The 13,233-nt window shown below is 34.7% G+C and overlaps 1 protein-coding gene across 4 annotated transcripts in view; it reads right to left on the minus strand.

The window, feature by feature from the left end:
• EIPR1 (EARP complex and GARP complex interacting protein 1) overlaps window positions 1-13,233 on the minus strand; it is a 216,551-nt gene that overhangs the window by 197,851 nt on the left and 5,467 nt on the right. For 3 of the 4 annotated variants that reach the window (XM_074209575.1, XM_074209579.1, XM_074209577.1), the window contains exon 2: window positions 3,870-3,953. The exons of the other annotated variant lie outside the window; for it this stretch is intronic. In XM_074209575.1, the coding sequence (XP_074065676.1) occupies window positions 3,870-3,953 (84 nt within the window). The remainder of the gene's footprint in view (window positions 1-3,869; window positions 3,954-13,233) is intronic. 4 annotated transcript variants of the gene reach the window in all.

Below are 13,233 nucleotides of genomic sequence, written 5' to 3' on the forward strand. Positions count from 1 at the left end.
CCTTCCAAAATATATTATCTTTGAAAGAACTTTGAAAACTATCAATCAGTTGTAAAATGCTTTATTATTAATTAAATCCAACCTGAGGAATGAGGAAAGACTACTCTTAAATTTTAAATGAATGTGACAAGACATGAAGTCTAAGAACAAAACTTAAAAAAATCATCTTGGATAATTCAAGATTCAATTGAGCCACTTGTTTTAAAGATGACAGAAATAAGCTGCCTCAACAAGACAAAAATAAATCATGAACTTACCTGCTGTATGTGGGGATGCTGGGGACCAATAAGTCTGAAAGACAAACTAGAAACAGCCTAGGTGCTATCTACACAAGTATCCTTCATTGGGAGGCAAAAACCCTGGGTTTAATTCTCAGCTTTGCAATTTGCTACCTAAGTAATTTTGGGCAAATCAAAGGACTATTTGGGCCTGACCTGTGGTAGGGCATTCCGAGTTCATGTTGGTCTGATCAACCATAGTAGGCTATACTGTAATTTATATCAAGCATAATGATGTCATTTTAGTTTTCTTTGAGAACAAAGGACAAAGAACCAACCAAATGATTTTGGGCAAATCATTTGACCCCTTGTTTGATAATTGAAAAAAAAAAAGCAAGGGAGTAAAAATAATTTCATTCTTTCCATAAATATCTCAAATGTTCAGTACAGTGTCTGGTACACAATAAATAAGGTCAGAAGATCATAAATTTAGAGTCTGAAGGGACCTTAAAGGTCATTAAGTCAAACTCCTCATTTTTGTGGTGAAGAAACTGAGGCACAGAGAGTAAAAGTGACTTGCTCATGGTCATATAACTAGAAAGTAGCTGAGATAGAATTTGAAGTAAGGTCTTCCTGACTCTAAATACTGCTATCTCTCCACTATGCCACTTAGCTGCCTCAAAAGTTTGCTGATTGATTCATCTACTCATAACTGTCCACTGAGGAAAAAATAGTCATGATCCTCATGGCTTCAGACATGTGGTTGCTCTCCTGTAGCACTTAGTGATATTTATTCTCCAACTGACCCAAAATGATTATATTCTAAATTTCACAATGACCCATAAGAACTCTACTTCCATGATTCATAAGTTTAATATGTCTTTATCTGATCTCCTTTCCTTCCATTTCTTCTTATTGCTTTATACTCCTAAACCTATTCTCCATGGGGACTCAACCTTCCTTCCTCTCTTACCCCATAACACCTACTCATGTCTTGCCTTCTTGCCTTTAAAATAACAACACTATAGTTCATCAGTTTAACTGAACATACCACCCTACTCGCAGATTCCTTGTTCCCTTCATTCCTTGCCAACAAACCCCAACTGAGGCAGCTAATGTTATAGCAGAAAGTGTATTGAGTTCAAATCCAGTCTCAGATATTCAGATGCTTAAAAGGCAGCTGGGAAATGCTGAACATTCACATTCAATCTCTGTTAAATTTCCTCAGTTGTAAAATGGATAGAACTAGGTTGTTGTGACGATCAAAGGACATAATATTTGTTTGAAAAAAAGGAAAAAAAAAACACTTAGTAAAATGTCTGGTCTATAGTAGGTCCTACATAAATCCCTCTCTCCCCCCAGCCATGAATAACTCCTGTCATGCATCCTCTCTGCTCCAATGCTTGTGCAACTGAAAGAAGTCACATAACTATGCCAGTTAGCTTGTTTCACAAAATTATGTACAATCTTTTTATTCTCCTCTAATAATATCATACAGTCCACAATCTCCAGACTTTTTCTTATCAAGTCTACAAAACTGTTTTAAAAGAAAATAGAGAAAACAGTTCATTGTAAGCTTCCTCTCCTCCTTATCCTACACAGATCATCTCCTATTCTCCCCTTCCTTCATCCCATCTCTGACCAAGAGATGGCCCTTCTCTGCTTGTGCTCTTGATCATTTCCCCTCCCCTTCTCCACTGATCATCTCCTCATTCTTTTTCCCTCTCCATAGGCTCTTTCCTTGTTATCTAAAGATATGCTCACACATAAAACGTCTTCATTTCGTTCTAATCCCTTCAAACTATCATCCTATATCCCTTTCAAAACCAAATTCCTGGAAAAATCATCAATAATGATTGCCTCTACTTTCTTCCTTAGTCCTTCAACAATTTAATTGCCAAATCCAATGGCTTTCTTGACTTCTCTGCAGCATGCAATACTATCAAACACTCCCTTTTCCAGATATATTCTCTACCTTGTATTTTCAAGAAATTTCCCTTCCTGGTTCTCCAATCTATCTTGATGGTTCCTTTTCAGTCTCTTTTGCTAGACTCGGGTCCTTCCATTGACTATGAGTATGTCTGTCCTCCAAGGCACTAGTCTGAACAATCTTCTTTTCTCTCCCAATACCTTCTCTCTCTCTCTCTTTCTCTCTCTCTCTCTCTCTCTCTCTCTCTCTCTCTCTCTCTCTCTTTAGGTTTTTGCAAGGCAAACAGGGTTAAGTGGCTTACCCAAGGCCACACAGCTAGGTAATTATTAAGTGTCTGAGACCAGATTTGAACCCAGGTACTCCTGACTCCAGGGCTGGTGCTTTATCCACTGCGCCACCTAGCCACCCCTAAAACCTTCTCTCTTTTGAAGATCATCTGATCTCACAAACTCAATTGCCTCTATATAGCTTCCAAATCTATATATCCAATCCTCTTCTCCTGAGCTCCAATTCCAAATCACCATCTATTTTTTTTTAACATTTCCACCTATATACCCTGCAAGCATCTCAAACTCTATTTATTAAAAGGAATTCATTTTCTTTCCTAACCCTCCTCCAAACTTCCCTATTTCTGTTTAAAGGTATAGTCATTCTTCTAGTCACTCTAGGTTTGGAACCTAGGAGTCATTCTTTTCATTCTCACTCTTCCATATACAATCACTTGCCAAGGCTTATCAATTCTGCTTTCATAACATCTGCCCTCTTTCCACTCACTCTATACTTACCCCTATAATTTGGCTCTGCATCACCTCTAGCCTGAAATATTACAACCTCTGAAATGGGCTCTAACTATTCCCTTCTCTAATCCATCCCAAAAAGCACAAATCTGACCATGACATTTCTCTGTTCAAGAATTTTCTGGAATAAAACAAAATTTTTTCAGCTTGGCATTTAACACCCTTCCTGATAGTATTAAAGTGTACTTTTCCAGTCATATTACATGTTACTCTGCCTCATGCATTTTACATTATAGCCAAACTGAACTACTGAATGTTCCCTAACAGAACTTTCCATCTCCCCCACACAGGTCTTTTCCTGTACTTCAACACATTTCCTTCTCACCTTTGCTACTCACAATACTTATTGAAAACTCAGCTCATTTTCCATGTCTTAAAGAAAGTTTTTCCAGATACCCATAGTTATTAGTGTTCTCTATTTTCTTAAATTATGTGTATACTTAGGCCCTTAGTATACTGAATCAATTGTTTTTATTAAACTACCTTAGTAAATGTTCTTTCCTAAAAGCTAACAGGAGTTCCTTTTTCATAATCAATGTGAATGAAGTCTATTAGTTAATAAAAATAGTAATGATAGGTTTGCAAAATTCTTTAGAAATATTATTTCATTTTATCCTCATTACAACAACAATGTGAAGTGGATAGTATTTCTCCCATTTTATAAATAATGAAACTAGGCAAGAAAGATGTTAAGTGATGTGCCCAGAGTCACACAGCTAGTCAGTGTTTGAGACCAAATTTGAACCTAGGTCTTAGGTCGTCTCGACTCCAGATCTAGCACACAATCCACAATAGCCAATGTTATACTTTATTCATGACTTTAAAAAATTATTCTCATGTGTTACACTGGGGAGGTAGAAGCAAAAATTTGATATAAGAAAAAGCTTAATGAAATTAGCATGCATAGATTTCAAAAATAGTTACCTGATTATCATACTTAAGAGACTGGGTCCCAACCAAAAATCGAATGGCATCTGTTTCTGCAGTTTGAGGTGTTAAAGCACGGGCCTGTGAAAGGGGGGGCAGGGAGGAAAAGCAATAAACATATATAAAGTTTGATCCAATACATAAAAACCACAAAGCAAAGTTACTAAACTAGACTGGAACAAATCATAGATTTATATTGATTATCAAAAGCCCTTTTTAAATGAAGCTCAATCTCAATTGGTCCTCTTTCATTCTAAAGAATTAAACAATCCCTAAAGTTTATACTCTAATGGGAGAGACAAGTACATATATAAATATATATAGCAAAAATATAAAATAAATAAACACAAATATATTCAAAGTTGTTAAATACAAGGTGTTTTTGGAAGAGAGAGCACTAGCTACTGGGGAATATAAAGACAAAAATAAAATAAAGAAATTACATTGTCCTTAAGGAGCTTACATATTATCTTGGGGAATAACAAATACTAATATAAGTAAATATAAAATATCTATGAAATGTGCACAAAAAGGACAAAATACCTATGAAGTAAATGCAAGGTAATTTCAGGGAGAAAGAAAATGGAGAACTAACACCTAGAGGATCACAAAAGGTTTTATATCAGCTGTCAACATTTGAACTGAGATTTGAGGGTAATTCAGAATTGGCAGAAGCAGAGGCCAGGAGAAAGTGCTTTGCAGACATGCAGGACAGGACAACCAAAGCAAGGCAAGTGATGAGAAATGCAGAGTCATATATAAGCAAAGGCAAGAAGTTCAGTTGAAGTCCATGAATTAAAAGAATAAGCTGTAAGCCTAAAAAAGGTGAGCTAGAGTTGAGCTGTTTAGGGATTTATATGACAAATAGTGAAGTTCTTATTTGATCTTAATTAAGGTAATTAAGAGCCCTGGAGACTACTGAGGACTGACACAGTCAAAACTATGATTTAGCAATATCACTCTGACAACTATCTGGACAAAGAAGAGATTTGAAACTTGGAGACCAATTATTCATACACATTTACATACACATAAACACACACACACAGAAATACACATATGTGTATATGGGTATATAGTCATATATATTTATAAAGAAACATACATCTGTATACATAAAGTATCTCCACATATATGTATCTATCTCTACCCATGGGTGTATGTGCATGTGTGTATATTTTGTCCTTCATCTTCTTTTTCTTTTGCAAGGCACTGAGGTTAAATGATTTGCCCAAGGTCACAAAGCTAGGTAATTATTAAGTGTTTGAGGCCACATTTGAACTCAGGTCCTTCGGACTCCAGGGCTGGTGCTCTATCCACTTCGCCACCTAGCTGCCTTCATTTTCAAAAAGGATCAATAACATCATGGGGTAATGACTTGACTGGGGAGTGAATTAGATTTAAATGAGCAGAGTTGCACAAAATCATTAGCTCACTCTAATCTCCTGAGTCATTGAATTCCAATGACAGGACAAAAGTCAAGATGACTGGTGATAAGTCAGGATGCAGCAGATGACTTTGCTATCTCTGATGTTTGACCAAGCTCTAAGCAATCCACAGCACCTGCTTCAGTTGCCTTCATGATCACTGGAACAAATTACTTTCATCTTCCCATTCAGTATGGGGAAGTCTTCACATGCCTGGAATAGACAATCCCCTAACTTACTAATAAGTTTGAGGTTGTCAGTTACTCTCAACCTGGTTTAACCCATATGCTGGTTTTACCAGGTTTTACCAGGGTGTGTGGCCACTGCGCATGCTATAGCTTCTTGGATATGCAGATGAAAGTTGAATGAAGATGAAAAACAAAGTTGGATGAACAGCCTTGAAAAGGACTTGGCAAGCCCTCATATCAGAGGTGCTAGTCCTCCCCGATATCCCATATACAAGATACTATAAGAATACTGTCAAGAGCCCAAATGACCAGGAAACAATAGCATAAAAATATATGCAGAATAAATATAAGGGGAATAAATACACATAAATACAAAGTAGTTAATTCAAAGGGAATTTGAAGGGGGAATACAGTACAGTAATTGGAAAAGTTTTATGCTGAACCTTATGTGTGAGCTATAATTTAAAGGAAGAAAAGGGCTCTAGAAAGGCTTAAGTGATTTATCTAAGGTTACATAACTAATTTAACAGCAAAGCTAAAAAGTTCAAGAAATAGTTAAAGAACACTTGAGCACCTACTATGTATGGTGTTAAAAAAATTAAGATGCTGTTAAAGATACTATCTTTCTCAAGCTGGGCCTTGATTTTGGAGCTAGTGTACTCTCACTAAAGGACCACAGTCTAATTTAGTTTCAGATTTTCAGCAATAGTTTTTTCACTTTATTCATAGGTGATCATTCAGAAGAATCAAGTGACACTCACCAAAATCAAAAGATATTGATGCATAAACAAAATAGGTCAATATTTTATTTATTTTCAATCTGAAATATATCTGGCATAAAGAACTGGACCAAGTGTCAAATTCTCTGACACTAGCTTGTGTGACCCTGAGAAAGTCATTTAATCCCAAGGAAGGAAGCAAGGAAAGAAGAAAGGAAGGAAGCAAAGAAGGCAAGAAGAAAGTTATAAAGAGTCCTGCTGCTTTGGACATGCCTAAACTGAATTCTTCATTTTTGACCAGCCCATTCAATATTACAACATTATTGAAAGAATCTGTCTGGTATACCTCTCCATTCTTCACCAACTATTATATTTCTACCACTTGAAAAGAAATGTTAGCACATTATGACTGTGACTACCAAAGAACTGGACCAAGAAGTCTGCACAAGACTTTGCTTTCCATAGATAAATATCCATAGATAAATCTACTCCTAAAATAAAATTATAAAATCAGAAGTAAGCAAGAAAATTAAAAAAATTACTCAGTGCCTAATACATGTAAGGAACTATACTAGGCACTGGACATACAAAGATTAAAAAAAGGAAAAAATAACTACAAAACCACCAAAGAATCTCCTAATTCTAAATTTATAATTTTTTTGAGTCCTACTCTCATCAAGTTTCCACTCTCCAGATTTGGATTCTAAAGACCTGGATTTGAATCTCATCTATGATGTTCTAATTGCCCTTTGGCAAGTCACTTAACTTCACCAAGCTTCACTTTCCTTATCAGTGAAATGAGGAGATTGAACTAAAAGATTAAAATCTATCATTTTTATAAAACAATTTTTTAAATGTAAGATTATTTTAAGGGGCAGCTAGGTGACACAGTAGACAGAGCACTGGCCCTGGAGTCAGGAGGATCTGAGTTCAAATTTGATCTCAGACACATAATAATTACCTAGTTGTATAACCTTGGGCAAGTCACTTGACCCCACTACCTTGCAAAAACTAAAAAAAAAAAAAAAAAAAAAAAGATTATTTTAAGGAGGAGAATGTTACTAAATTACCTTTCTTTGTTTCACCAGCACTTGACACATAGTCTGAAACATCAAGTACAATAAATACTTGTAGTTTGTTTTGTCTGATTGATTGATTGATTGGTATAGGTATCTAGATTGTAAGTATCCACTGTTCTCATATGAAATATGGAAGCGTAAGCTAAAACATGGTACATCTAGATGGATTCTAATATGATTAAAAGGTCTTTTTTCAAAGAATATTCAGGGAGGCTAGGTGGCGTAGTCGGGCGGCTAGGTGGCGTAGTGGATAAAGCACCGGCCTTGGAGTCAGGAGTACCTGGGTTCAAATCCGGTCTCAGACACTTAATAATTACCTAGCTGTGTGGCCTTGGGCAAGCCACTTAACCCCATTTGCCTTGGAAAAACCTAAAAATAAAAAATAAAAAAATAAAAAAACAAAGAATATTCATTAACAGTTCTATGTCAATTATTAAGTTTATATGGTGAGACTTGAACCTTAGAACTCCAAAACTAATACTTTTGCTACTATAACAAACTACCTCTAAAATGAAAACAATCTTGAAGTTACTTTCCTGACAGTTTGATTTAGAAGAGTGTCAAATAAAGTTTATTCTTTCTTATTTAAAAGGGGGGTAATAAGTACATATACAGCATCCTTCATCTTGAAATGGTCGGTGACAGCAAACTTGTAAGGTAGATGCTATTGTTATCCCTATGTTACTGAGGAAAACAGAGGTGAAATTACTTACCCAAGGTCTAAAAAAAGAGGTAGGCTTTAGAGTACTGTATTTACAACCTCAGTTCTCATACAACCTTTTAAGAGAGAGAGAGAGAGAGAGAGAGAGAGAGAGAGAGAGAGAGAGAGAGAGAGAGAGAGAGAGAAGAAAAGAATATGAATCCTGTAAAGGAAACAGAAAAAGTTATAAAAAGAGTTATAATGGAGGGAGCAGCTAGGTGGCACAGTGAATGGAGCACTGAAGTCAGGAGGACTTGGTTTCAAATTCTGACACTAGCTTGTGTGACCCTGAGAAAGTCATTTAATCCCAAGGAAGGAAACAAGGAAAGAAGAAAGGAAGGAAGCAAAGAAGGCAAGAAGAAAGTTATAAAGAGTCCTGCTGCTTTGGACATACCTAAACTGAATTCTTTGTTTTTGACCAGCCCATTCACTACTACAAAGTTATTGAACGAATCTGTCTGGCATACCTCTCCATTCTTCACCAACTATTATATTTCTACCACTTGAAAAGAAATGTTAGCACATTATGACTGTGACTACCAAAGATCCTTCCCAGGTTATGTATGGATGCAGCATAATACCATATAGTGAGAAAAGCAATGAATTTTGAATGAAAAGACATGAGTTCAAATCCCAGCAATATTACATACTATTGACTTTGCAAAGTATTCTTATCTATAAAATAAGAGAATGAAACTAAACAATTGGTTGTCTCCCCTGATTGGAGACCAGATACCAATTTCTCCCAAGGCTTTTTTCTTCAAAGGCTGGACATTCAGCTCAGTCCACTCAGTGTCTGCTCCATGGAACAAGATGCCCCCATATTTGGTATCCCTAAGGTTCACCACCTTCCCAGTTCCTTTTGTGTATTGTTCATTTCTTTAGATTATAAACTCCTTGAGGCAGGAAATGTCTTTCTATCAATTGCACCCTAGTGTTTATTAGTAAAGTTCCTGGCTCACAAGTGGGCCCTTAAAAATTATTTTTTGGATTGGATCAAAGTGGATTGAATAAAAAAAAATCAAAAACACCAAGGTATGGGCCAAGAGACAAGTAAACTGAGGTCTGTAAAGATTCAGTGACTTGCTCAAGATCACATAGTAAACAAGCAACACATCCAACATTAAACAGGTGCTAAATAGAACAACCAGTAAAGAGATGGGCTTGTAATCAGGAAGGCCTGAGTTCAAATCCAGCCTCAAACACTGAGCATGTGACTGTGGGCCAATCACTTTGTTTTTGTGCACCTGTTTTCTTCACTATAAAATGGGGATAATAACAGCTCCTACCTCTGAGTTAAGAAAATCATGCTAGCACAAATAAGTGACACAGAGTAGATGCTTAAGAAATGCTTGTTTCCCTTCCCCTTTCTCTGAACATTCTTTGCTTCCATTGCCAATATTCATTCACTGTGTTGGACAGCATCTTTAAAGATATGGAGGATTTCAGTTTACATTATTGTAGGATAGATTTAAAAGGAGGAAACCACAGATACTGAAACTCATGAAGTATTATTTAGGGTATCTAAGAATTACATAAGTTTAAATTATTTGGATACCACTCTGGACCTTACTTCACTGTACTTGAGCTTATATAAAGTTTCCTTTGAAGTCTTTGTTTCCATTGTTTTTTGTAGTGCAGTGACATTCCATTCCTATACTTGTTGTAAGAAGTGACGAGGACACTGTGCTGTACCACATTCCCTCCCTTAGATCTCTCTTTGTAAAATAAGAAGTTTGGACTAGATTAGGCTTAGCTATAAAATATTATGATCTTATGATGGGAGTAAAATTACTGTCATTCAAGAATTCCATATAAGACATGGTTTCTATACTTATAAAGCTTATATTCTTTTTGGAGAAACAAGCCATAAAGTCATGAAATAGAAAACAATACAAGACAGCATATGATCAACCAAACCTAGATGGTATAGACAATAACTGATACAATTTATCATTTATCAAAAACCAAGGCTAAATCAAACACTCCACGGAGTAGAGGATTTAATACCGTCATTATAAAATAGAAGAAAATCAAAAATAGGCAAATTGTACCAGTGGCTATTAGAAGTACAATCCTGGAGACAGAATATAGTTGAGTGTCTATAATAAATTGGTATTTTCATTTACTGCAACCTAAATCAATTTGTGGAGCTGTGAATTACATGTCTAGAGAAAAATAACAACATGCATAAGGGAAAATTGCCTATATTGCATTATCTATTTTGAAGCTAGTAAAACTGCCAAAATTTTAGAAGAACTACAAATTTGGAATGATCTTTACTCATCTCACACAAATAAGAAGACCTGCTTTTCAAAAAATAGTGGAAAATCATCATCATTCTAATGAAGGATCCAAGATGTAAGGGAGGGAATGTGGTACAGCACAGTGTCCTTGTCACTTCTTACAACAATAACTATAGGAGGGGCAGCTAGGTGGCATAGTAGATAAATCACTGGCCTTGGAGTCAGGAGTACCTGGGTTCAAATCCGGGCTCAGACACTTAATAATTAACTAGCTGTGTGGCCTTGGGCAAGCCACTTAACCCCATTTGCCTTGCAAAAAAAAAAAAAAAAAACCTAAAAAAAACCCAATAAGTATAGGAATGGAATGTCACTGTACTATAAAAAAAATGGAAATGAAGACTTCAATGGAAACTTTGTATGAGCTTAAGTACAGTGAAGTAAGCAGAATCAAGAAAACAAAATACAAAATAACTATAAAATGTGCACAAAATCAACACTAAAGAAAAATGAACTCTAATTAACTGAAATGAACGACCTAGGTCTCAGAGAACAAATGATGAAACATATTTCCTTCTCTCTGTAGAAAAGGATCAGATGTAGCAACTATGATTGTTGGTTTTGCTTAACTGTTTTACAGAGAAGTTCATAGTAGCAAAGAATGAGAGCCAGAAGGGACCTTGGATGTAATCGAATTCAACTTCCTTTTACAGATAGGTTAATGGAGGTCCAGAAAGATTAAAGGATTTTAAACCAGGATTCAAATCCAGGTTTTCCTGACTGAAACTAAAGTTCCTTCTACTATGCCAAACTTCAAAGAGGAGATAGTCTATCAAGAAATTGATTAAAAAAGAGATACATGGATCAAATTTTTGGATAAACTGTAGGATGGCTAACAAGATAAGTCTTACATTTACATAAAGGAGAAACAAGTTTTGTTTTATTATTGCTTGCTATGGTATCCCAAGTTTCATTCAAAATAGAAAAACATAGTATTTTCTTTATGAAGTCATTAGAATCTTGACATTCTATTTATCAGTAGTTAAAAACTACAGTTATAGATGTTAAAATGTCAGAATAGTAGAGAAAAATGATTAGTACATTATTCAAAAGCTAGGATTTTACTTCACCTATTAAAGATAATTATTTTTTAGCTAATTGAAGATCTCTTACACCTTCATTATAGGTACTGACCCAGCTTAAGGTAACTCCTGTGAAATTTAAGCAATCATAAAGGAAGGCAAAAATATTACATTAATTATTTAATAACAAATATTTAAATTTCTCAAGAAAGTTCAACCAAACTAGATTACTGTTATATTCTATCACCTACTTCCCCCAAACATATTTCATTCTCTTCCAGTTCTCTAACTTTGTCATTAACAGTTCCCTACCCCACATAGGGTTTTATATAAAAATTATCTTTATCTATCAGTCCCCAAACCTATGACCATATTCTGCCTACAGAAGTCATTTAATATATGTTTAATTAATAAAAGAATAAATTGTAACCAATATCCTAAATGTTAAGATTTGTTCTTTCTGCTGAAGAGATACATAGATGTTGTTTGAACTTGATACAAGAAACCTAGAAATCTTCTACTATAATCATCAAAGAACAGAAGATTGTCAGCTTAATTTTTTCCATGGTTCTTACATGTAATTTTCCCCCAGAAGAATATAAAAATAGCAATGCTGACAGAATAGGAGGGATCAAGCCACAAGAACTCTTTAAGGAAAGTATAATCTTAATAATATCAAAGAATCATAGATTTGGAATTGGAAAGGGATCTTAGCAACCATATAATCTAACACCCTTACTTTACATATAAGGGAACTAAAAACCAAACAAGTTAAGTGATTTTCCCAGGGTCACAAGTAAATATATGAAGGAAGATATTATACCTAATTAAAAGTATAGTACCATAGTACAAAAATCAAATTAACTTCAGAGTTTTAACATTTGTAAAACTGGTCCTAGAATCAATGATAAAAGAATGCTATTGAACTCCTAACAGAGAAGTTACAAAATATATAGGTAGAATGAGATATATATTTGTGACATGACTAATAAGGGTATTTGTATTATTTGACAGTACATATTTATAAAAAGGGTTTTGGTTTTTTTCCCCCAGTAGGAAAGGGTAAAAGGGAGATGAAGGGAAATGCATGTTAATTGGAAAAAAGTTTTTTTCAATGTTTCCTGAAAGCTTTCTTTTTTTCAAATTGACTTGTTCTTTCCATAACTAAATAGGAAAAATAAGGCCTAGATTTTGAAAATTTTACCCTAAAATGTTATTCATTTTAATCTTATAACTGATACTTTTCTACAATGCTTTACATTTTTGGATACTTTTGTACAAATATTATATTTGATCCTTAAAACGCTAGAGAAGATAATCTAAGGTGAATTGTTTAGTTAATTCAAACGTGCTTATTTAGGGGTCACTTAAAAAAAACAAAGATCCCTACATGATTTTTGCCCTCAAGAAGTTTACAATGTAAAATAATGTAAAATAAATGTAATGTAAAATAATGTAAAATGCAAAATAATGTAATATAAATAAATGTAAAATAAAACCTAAGCACACAAGTGGGGCATGAAGGAAACTATCAGAAAAGGATTATCTATTTCAGAGAAGAAATAATTTTGAATAAAAGGATCTATAAATACAATCAAAGTAATTTTTCCTTCCAGGTTGGAAAATTAATGACAGAGAAAAGATGATCAATTAACAAAAATTTATTATATTAAACACAAAAATGAGAGTCTGCCCTCAAAGAGTTTACATTCTAATGAGAGAAACAAAAACATATATACACAGAAACAAAGCAAAATACAAGCCAACCTTGGCAGGGATTAGAAAAAGAGAAAAGTTTTGGGAAAATGAATCAAGATGTGGAGGCAGAAGTCACAGCTCCAGAACCAAGAAAGACTTTATTCAGAAAACATCACTTCAGTTGAGTCTTGAAGGAAACCAGGAAATCAAAAGATGCTGAGAGGT

The sequence above is a fragment of the Macrotis lagotis genome, chromosome 1 (assembly GCF_037893015.1).
Source record: "Macrotis lagotis isolate mMagLag1 chromosome 1, bilby.v1.9.chrom.fasta, whole genome shotgun sequence".
NCBI lineage: Eukaryota > Metazoa > Chordata > Mammalia > Peramelemorphia > Peramelidae > Macrotis > Macrotis lagotis.